Genomic DNA, 8446 nt, shown 5'->3' on the forward strand with positions numbered 1-8446 from the left:
CATAGTGCAGCACCAACGCATATGCACTAGCGCAACGCCTAGACGCTAGGCGCTACACTATATAGTGCAGCGCCTAGCTCTCAGGCGTTGCACACTGACTTAGCAATTTTCAGACAGTTCGGTGTGCGACGCTGGTCAGGTGTGTAGCGCCTGTCAGTTAGGCACTGCACAGTGTAGTGTGACGCCTAGCTGTCGGGCGCTACACAAAAGGGTCAGCTATGTGAAATTTTTTCATCAACAGTTCAGTTTGTGAATTTTTTTTGTCCACAGGTCAAATTTATCATTTTTGCCGCGGCACCGCTGCACTAGGGATTCCCACGCCAGGCAGTTCAACAGTGGGAGTTCATTACTGTCGTCTGGCTTGTGTCCACGGCCATGTTCAATCTCCGTTACTGTGACGAGCCCTTGTTTAAGAAGGGCGTGTGGGAGTTCTTCAGGCCACCATTAAAGAGCTCGTTATTTTGGGACAGGCGCTTCGCTAAAAAGGTGACCCACTGGTTTTTCGGGCACAGGTCCATGCGGGTGTCCGGGTAATTCGGAAGTATAATTCCAGGTGGAGGCGCCAAACGGTGATGACTTGAGACCGACTGCAGCAGTATATATGTGGTTCAGCTGGAGTATCAGCTTGTGACGTGACGCACGCTCTTTTACCTTCTCAAAGGCCATTCATTCACTCACTTACCTGTTTGTTGTACTCGCCTCATATCATGCTGTATCTTTTTTCTTCTTCCTGCCGGAGATGAGGAGTCGTGTGTACTGTCTAGGTTTTCGATTTTCCCTATACAAGCATATATATACATCTAGCGGTTGAAATAAAACGTACAAACAGTTGGGCCTTGTAAATTCTGCAGCCTTTTGCTGTTTAAATGGTTGATCCCGTTTTCATTTTGCCGAACCTTCCGCTTGCTACAAGTATGGAATCGGTGCGAGGCACTTTTTGTCTAAAAAATGTACAAACTTGTTAATTAATGGATGAGGCAAATATTGTGCCTCCTTTCCAAGAAGGAGAAAAAGAAGTAGAAACGGTGTCCGTTGAGATGCATAAGGGTGTGACAATATGGCGCACCAGGATTACTTGAATCATGGAGAGGCTGAAGCTGATGTGCGAGGACATGCACGCCGTGCAAACGTGTCTCCACCAGCACGGCACGGCGATGACCTCTGGCTCTCTAGCCGCCGGATCTGATTTTAAGTCATGATCCCGAGCCATCCGACTATGCAATAGAAACCTCCCGCGTGCAAGTATGTGTTGTGCTTTATAACATCGGTGCAACATTTCCCTTCACATTTTGAGAAAACAGTCACAACATCAAACCGGACACAACATTTCCCCTGGGGTATGTAACATTTTCCCTAGTGCCAACATAAATTCTTGTGTATGCAATAAATCCCCGTCCCCATACGTCGTAGCAAAGAGGCTGAAAATGTGTGTTCACAACATAAAAACTGACGCAAGCAGCATGTGTGACAATGCACGCAGCAACAAAGAAACACATTCGCGGCATAAGAAAATCCCTTTGAAGCCTACACCCGAGAGATCCCCAAGATGACTAACCTCTGACCGCCCACAATGGAGGCAACGAGTTCGCTAGTTCAGGCTCGCCAGAGCCATGTCAGCGCCGGATCAAGCAAACTTGGTTCCATTCCTCTGCATTCCCGAAGCTCAATGACGTGACCATGAGAGCTCCAGAATGGAGTCACCCATGATCCATGGCACAAAATGTTGGTAACATACATGGCAGGAGATGGACGCCACAAGGAGGAAGAATTGAGTGGTACTAGGGGAGGAGGGCAGGTTTGGATGAGGACTCAGCTGCGAAGAGAGGCGACACATGTACTTGAGGCCATAGGAGAAAGATACGTGCGAGGGGAGCCGGGCGCGTGCGGCGTGCGGGTCCCTCGACCAGTCAATTGTTTGAGTCATTTTCCTTTTATAATTCATAGGCTTTTGCATTTTTCTTTTGGTTTAACCTTGCATTTCACCTGTTGTTCATCTATACATATAGAAGGTCGTAAGTAAAACCAGAATTTAAATATAGACCCTTTGTGCTATTATCACCCTACCCTGGCTTGCAAAGGCCACTGAAACTAGAAACATATGCATCCTTGTACACGAAACGAACAAGGAAATCTAACGAAAAGAGGTAGCAGGGCCCCTTGGCACAATCACAGTACAGGCTCTTTTCCTCCATACACCCTAAACTAGCTTGCAAGGACTATATATGCACCCCCTCTGCAACACGAAACGAACAAGGAAATTAAACAAGAAGAGAAACACACATCACGTACGCTCTCCTGCTCATCTGTTGTTTCCGTCCATCACCATTTCCTTTCCTGCGACAACCGAGAAAGAAACATCTCGACTCAGATATACAGTTGAGAGAGAGATGGATGAAGCTTCCCGGCGAGCCGGCGGCTCATCCTCACGCGACATCTCGCCGGCCATCTGCGACGAGACGCAGCCACCACTGGCTGCCGGCATCCAACGCGACGCGAACTTCATCCAGGACGAGATGGAGGTCATGAACGGCTTCGTCCGCCACCTTGCCAGGACCCAGCAGCTGGCTCCTAGCGCTGGGCACCGCGACGACCAAGACAACGACGAGGTTCAGGCGTGGGCTAGGCAGGTCAGGGACCTCGCTGGCGACTCCCGGGACTGCATCAACCTCTACCGGCACACAGGCCCCCGCCGTGCAAAGGGGCTCCTGCGCTACGTGCAAATGCCATGGTTCCTTGGAGGGTGCGCCACCATCCCTCGCAGCCGCAGCACCATCGCCAAGCGTATCCGGGAGCTCAAGGTCCGGGTGCAAGAGGCCGGCGAGAGACGGCTGAGGTACGGCATCGTCATGCCGCCACCGCCTGCCATCACGCAAACTTCTACTACCATGGCGATGGTCAGCAGCAGCAGACGACCGCCTCTCGACAATTTCCAAGAATCAGAAGACGGTGGCGACAACGACGACGAGAGAGGTGTTTTCAGGCGAGCTCTGATCGATGCTGAGCCCAACATCTTGGAGGAAGGTGCAGCAGAGCTGATCGCCTGGCTGGGCAAGAAAGGAGACGGTGACGAGGCCGGAGGGCGGCCGTTCAGACTCACTGTCATTCTAGCACCAGATGATGCAGAAGGTACCGGTCTAGCTCAGCAAGTGTACCAAGATCCTTCGGTGTCCGGCGTGTTCAACGTCAAGGTATGGATCACCATCCAGAGGCCTCCAATCCTCTGGCAGATATTCCATGACCTGCTCTGCCAGCTCCTTCCTGGCCAAAACCAGGACATGCTGGACGACACATCATCAGACAACATGAAGCTCCTCTGGAGCATTCGAGGCCGCTTGGAAGGCAGAAGGGTCCTGATTGTTCTCGATGATCTCGACGATTACGCGGGCCTCTGGGACCAGATCAGGATTGCTCTCAACTTCATAAGCCTCCCTGCTGGCAGCGCCATCATGGTGACCACAAAGGATGATGGGCTTGTCAAGTCATCTTCTCCGGATAAAGTGGTAACCTATTCCCTTGTGGATTTCTTCTTCAAGAGAGCAGTGGCCCTTGTGACCAGCAATTTTCAGGATGGCGATGTTCGGGCCATCATACGCAGCATACTCAAGAGATGCGACCCGGATGTCGCTTCCATGAAGATGTTCCTCCATGCCTTGTATGGCAATCCTAACAGGACAAAACAAGAACTGGAGAAGCTGCAGGAAAGCCTGTGTTCGGAGGCCGACGACGATAGCACCTATAACCTTAAGCAGATGGTTATGTTTTCCTATAGTGACATGCCTAGACAGTGTCAGATGTGCTTCCTGCACCTATGCCTTCTCCTCCCACAAGATCACAGCATCAGGAGGACATCCCTAGTAAGAAGATGGGCAGCCCAAGGCCTGATATCTGCGGAAGGCGATCATGGCTCAGCTGAAGCGGCAGCCGAGCGCTGCTTCGGTGCATTTGTCAGCCGAGGTCTCATTTGCCCTGCTGACATTGGTGATGCAGGCAAGATCAAGACTTGTGTAGTGCCTCCTCCAGTGCATCGCCTCATCACTGAGGTTGCAGAAGAAGAGAATGTCATCAGTGTCGGCTCCATGATCTGCAGTGCACATCTTGGTGACATCAAGAGGTGCCTGGGATCACTGCCCGCGTCCTCTCAACTGCTGCTGCTGAAGGTGCTCGATCTAGAAGGCTGCAAAGGCTTGCAGAAGCGCCATCTGAACAACATCTGCAAGTTGTTCATGCTCAAGTATTTGAGCCTCAGGAACACGGATGTTTCTGCACTGCCAAAGCGAATCCACAAGCTGCAGCAGCTAGAGACGCTGGACATTCGGCAAACCAAGATACAAGCCTTCCCCGCAGATTTCGCCAAGCTCTTGATGCTCAAGCATCTGCTCGCAGGCCGTGCAGACTTATCCCCAGTCAAGGACACCATCAACTCCAAGGAATCGTTTTCCACGCCGCGCATGCCCCGCGGAATCGGGGCCATGAGGAGGAACCTGGAGATACTGTCACACGTGCAGGTCTCCAGGAGTGGTAGTGAGTTGATGTTGATGGATGTTGGGCAGCTACTCAAGGTACGGAAGCTAGGAGTTGTTCTCCATGGCAAGAAGGTCGGCAGCTCCTTCAAGCATCTGCTCCAAGCAATCAGCAAGCTGCACAAATGCCTTCACTCTTTGTCGATCCGAATTGGACATCCTGGCGATGAGACCGATCCCCTTACATTCAGCATGGATCAAGAGAATCCATTTTCACCTCCCAAGTTTCTCCAGAGCCTGTACATCAGCGGCCTCACAGGCGTTGAGCTGCCTCCATGGATCACAGAGCTCCACCAACTTGCCAAGATTACCCTGCGTGACACATCCCTGACGGATCATGCCATACGACTCCTCGGCAAACTCACTGGCCTGCGCTGCCTTAGGCTCCGACAAATGTCCTACGCCGAAATGAAGATCACTTTTGGGAAAGAAGAATTCCCAAGCCTCAAGTTTCTCATCATCGAGGGCTCCGACATCACCAACATCATCTTCGAGAGTGGAGCAGCGCCTGGGCTGGAGAAGATAGCTTGGGGTTTCAAGAGCATGCAGTTCATCTCCGGAATCGGCCATCTCCCAAGGCTGAAAGAGCTCGAGCTCAGTGGCAGCTGCAACCCAGACCCGGTGAAGCAGGCCGTCGCAGCACACCCAAACCATCCCGTCTTCAAGCACAACGCCTGAAGTTAGCCATTGCTGGAACCGGTCAGTACGAGCCTGCATGCTCTGGAGTGAGTGATGATTGTGTTGTGTGAGTGTTTGCAATGCGTGTACTTCTCTATTGATCTCAGTGTGTGTTGCATGCTTGTGTGTTCCTACCTATGATTGTGTTCCTCGTTCTGTTATGGACTGTGATATGCATGTACCGTGTGGAATTGTTATACACTTGTGTGTTGCCTATGCAATAAGACTTGTAGTTTTACTATGTGCTACAATTTTTCTTTGGTTTTGCTGGAACCGGTTTCACTTCGTGTTTTTTGTTTCAGTACCTTCAGTGCTGCACCATGGCCATGTCTAAATGGAGAAAATGTATGGTGCACCTAGGTGAAAAAAAAAACAAGGAGGTTTGAAAGTTGAGATACGTTGTGGGAATGAAATATGAACCTATAAAATTTGATCAAAAAATATGTCCATTGTGGGCTGTGCACACTTATGGTTTCTATTTTAGACCATCATATCCCGTGTTCTTTTCAAAATGGCATGTTTGTGGCAAATGAGGCGATGCATTGTAGGAGGCACTTTATTGGACAACGTATGTAAAAATAATTCACATGTATTGGACAATGTATGTAAAAATAATTCAGAACCTCCCAAAATATCAACACACATGCTTTTCTATTTTATTTCAAAAAAGATTGATGCACAAAATCCGTTCTCTGTCTAAATGGCCCTACATTGTGAAATAAAGGTAGTAATTGCATTAGTTTGTGCAATGGTATTCTTAGCTTGCCAATTAAGACTGGAAGCAGCTAGCATCAAAGGTATTCTTAGCTTGCCAATTAAGATCACTGGAAGCAGCTAGCATCAAAGGTACAAGCTAAAACCCAGAAACTTAGACATTCTTAGCTTGCCAATTAAGACTGGAAGCAGCTAGCAACAAAGGAACAAGATAAAGCCCAAAAACTTTGATATTGTTAGCTTGCCAATTGGACAAGTTAAAGCCAAAAACTTTGAGATTCTTAGCTTGCCAATTGAACAAGTTAAAGCCAAAAACTTCGATATTGTTAGCTTGCCAATTAAGACTAGAAGCGGCTAGCATTAGTTTGTGGTATGATATTCTTAACTTGCCAATTATGTTTGGATTATGGCTAAAGGTCGCCCTACAATTTTGTTGTCGTGAGCAAAACTTTAATCCTTGTTTGGATGGCTACCAATTTTTATGGCATGCCCTGGCTATTATAGTTTCTTTTCTTACCAACATTGGCCAAATCATGGACAAGTAAAACCTTGACTGAAGCTTAACAATTTTAACTAGCTAATTCTTTAGCAGGACAAACTTGAGCTCTAACCAAACACACCCTAAAGCCCCAAAAAACTTTGGCACAACGGCACGTAACCTGGCATCTTCTCTGGGATTAGCAGCCAGCAAGTTTACACCAGATGTGCTTAATCGAAGCAAAGCAAAGGATCCGTCACAGAAACTTGCAAGTCTTATCAGAACATATTACCTTCCTTCCACCTGCGGATCCATAAAATATATTCATTAACTAACTTTGCTTGTATATATTCCCACCATGGATCATCGCTGCCGTTGCTGCAGTTTGCATACCCATCGTATTCAATAAGTTAATAACCCACTGTCACTACCCATCAAACCGTGTGGACGCACGGGGTTTAGTATACACAAGATGTCGTCACGCTCTACCTCCGCCATCATCGCCAGAGCGGTGAGCGGGCACCACTTGCTCAAGATCGACGGCTACTCGCAAACCAAGGTGGTCACCGTTGCTAGCTACATCCAATCCTGCACTTTTGATGTCGGAGGCCACAGCTGGCGTATCAACTATTACCCCAACGGCTTCCGCTCAGATAGTACCGATTACATATCTGTCTTCATTCAGCTTGTCAGTGTTAGCAGGGACTTGCCGGTCGTGCCAATCTTGCAGGGCATCTCAGCACAAGGCTCGCTCAGTTTACTGGACCGGGATGGGAAACCAGTGCCATCATATACCCACACCTTCAATAGAAGTTTCAAGACCTCTGAAGGAAGCTGGGGCTGGTACAGTTACATCACAAGGTCGGCGCTGGAGAACTCAGGTTACCTCAAGGACGATAACTTCACTCTCAGGTGCGACATCACCGTCACGGAGCTGCGCGTAGAGGAAACAGAGGATTGCGATTTCGCCGATCTCCTGTGGAAGAAGGAGGGGGCAGATGTGGCCTTCGAGGTTGATGGTGAGACACTCACCGCCCATCGATGGGTGCTGGCTGCCCGGTCACCGATCTTGAAGGCAGCAGTGAGAGCAGAACTCCTTGGCGAGCTGGAAAGGGAGAGGAACACGCCCATAGCCACCGTGAGGATCGACAACATGGAGGCAAAAGTGTTCAAGGCTTTGCTCCACTACATATACACCGACACATTGCCTGATGAGATGGACAAGGGAGATGAGGCTGCGACAGCAATGGCGCACGGATTGCTTGAAGCGGCGGATAGGTACAAGGTGGAGAGGCTGAAGCTGATCTGCGAGGACATGCTGTGCAAACGTGTCTCCACAGGCACGGCGATAACCACGCTGGTGTTAGCGGAGCAGCACCACTGCCAGAGACTCAAGATAACGTGCATCGACTTCCTCGTGTCTCCCAAGAATATGGAAGTCGTCTTGGAAAATGGTGGTTTCAAGCATTTACAGAGGAGCTGCCCCTCTGTTCTCATGGACCTCATAGAAAGGGCGAAAGTGGCCTGAGGGAAGCAAGGAAAGGATACAGTCTAAGGGTGATCGTGCCACGGCTCTTCTATTGTAAATGCAGTATTGGCCGATGTATGAATGAAAGTATGTGTGCTTCAGTGGTGTTAAACAACTACTGATAATGACTATGCCCCATACTAATTTGCTAACGTACTCCCGTATATATTTAGAATTATAGCTGTATACATTTGCTATACAACCATAATGCTTATGATTTCTTTAAATGCTATACAACTATAGAATCATAGTTGTATGCTGCACCCTAGTGGCCGCAGTTTCGTTTAGCGTGGCCCTAGTGTTCCTCATTCTGTATGATATGCATGTACCGTGTTGGATTGGCTATGCAAAAGTACTTGTATCTTGACTGTGTGCTACAATTTTTCTATCATTTTGCTGGAACCAGTTTCACTGTGTTTTCTGTTTCAGTATCTTCAATGTTACACCTCAGGCATGTCTAAATGGAAACCTGTGCACCCAGGTGATAACACATTTGAGGTTTCGAAAATTTCTAAAGAAATTGTAGAT

General features: G+C 48.7%; 2 protein-coding genes across 2 annotated transcripts; both read left to right on the forward strand.

Annotated features, from left to right (window-relative positions):
• Window positions 1–2283: 2283 nt before the first annotated feature.
• LOC123099081 (disease resistance protein PIK6-NP-like) lies at window positions 2284–5323 on the forward strand. The gene has a single exon (XM_044521218.1). The coding sequence runs from the start codon at window positions 2388–2390 to the stop codon at window positions 5196–5198; it is 2811 nt and encodes a 936-aa protein (XP_044377153.1). The 5' UTR covers window positions 2284–2387; the 3' UTR covers window positions 5199–5323.
• A 1453-nt stretch (window positions 5324–6776) lies between these two features.
• LOC123099082 (BTB/POZ and MATH domain-containing protein 2-like) lies at window positions 6777–8071 on the forward strand. Its single transcript, XM_044521219.1, has one exon. It carries the CDS (start codon window positions 6863–6865, stop codon window positions 7916–7918), a length of 1056 nt encoding a protein of 351 aa, XP_044377154.1. The 5' UTR covers window positions 6777–6862; the 3' UTR covers window positions 7919–8071.
• The last annotated feature ends 375 nt before the right edge of the window (window positions 8072–8446 follow it).

This window comes from Triticum aestivum, chromosome 4D, assembly GCF_018294505.1.
Source record: "Triticum aestivum cultivar Chinese Spring chromosome 4D, IWGSC CS RefSeq v2.1, whole genome shotgun sequence".
NCBI lineage: Eukaryota > Viridiplantae > Streptophyta > Magnoliopsida > Poales > Poaceae > Triticum > Triticum aestivum.

Bases quoted from the DNA above. Each gene is read 5' to 3' on its own strand.
- LOC123099081 (XM_044521218.1), top strand. From the start codon at position 2,388: ATGGATGAAGCTTCCCGGCGAGCCGGCGGCTCATCCTCACGCGACATC.
- LOC123099082 (XM_044521219.1), top strand. From the start codon at position 6,863: ATGTCGTCACGCTCTACCTCCGCCATCATCGCCAGAGCGGTGAGCGGG.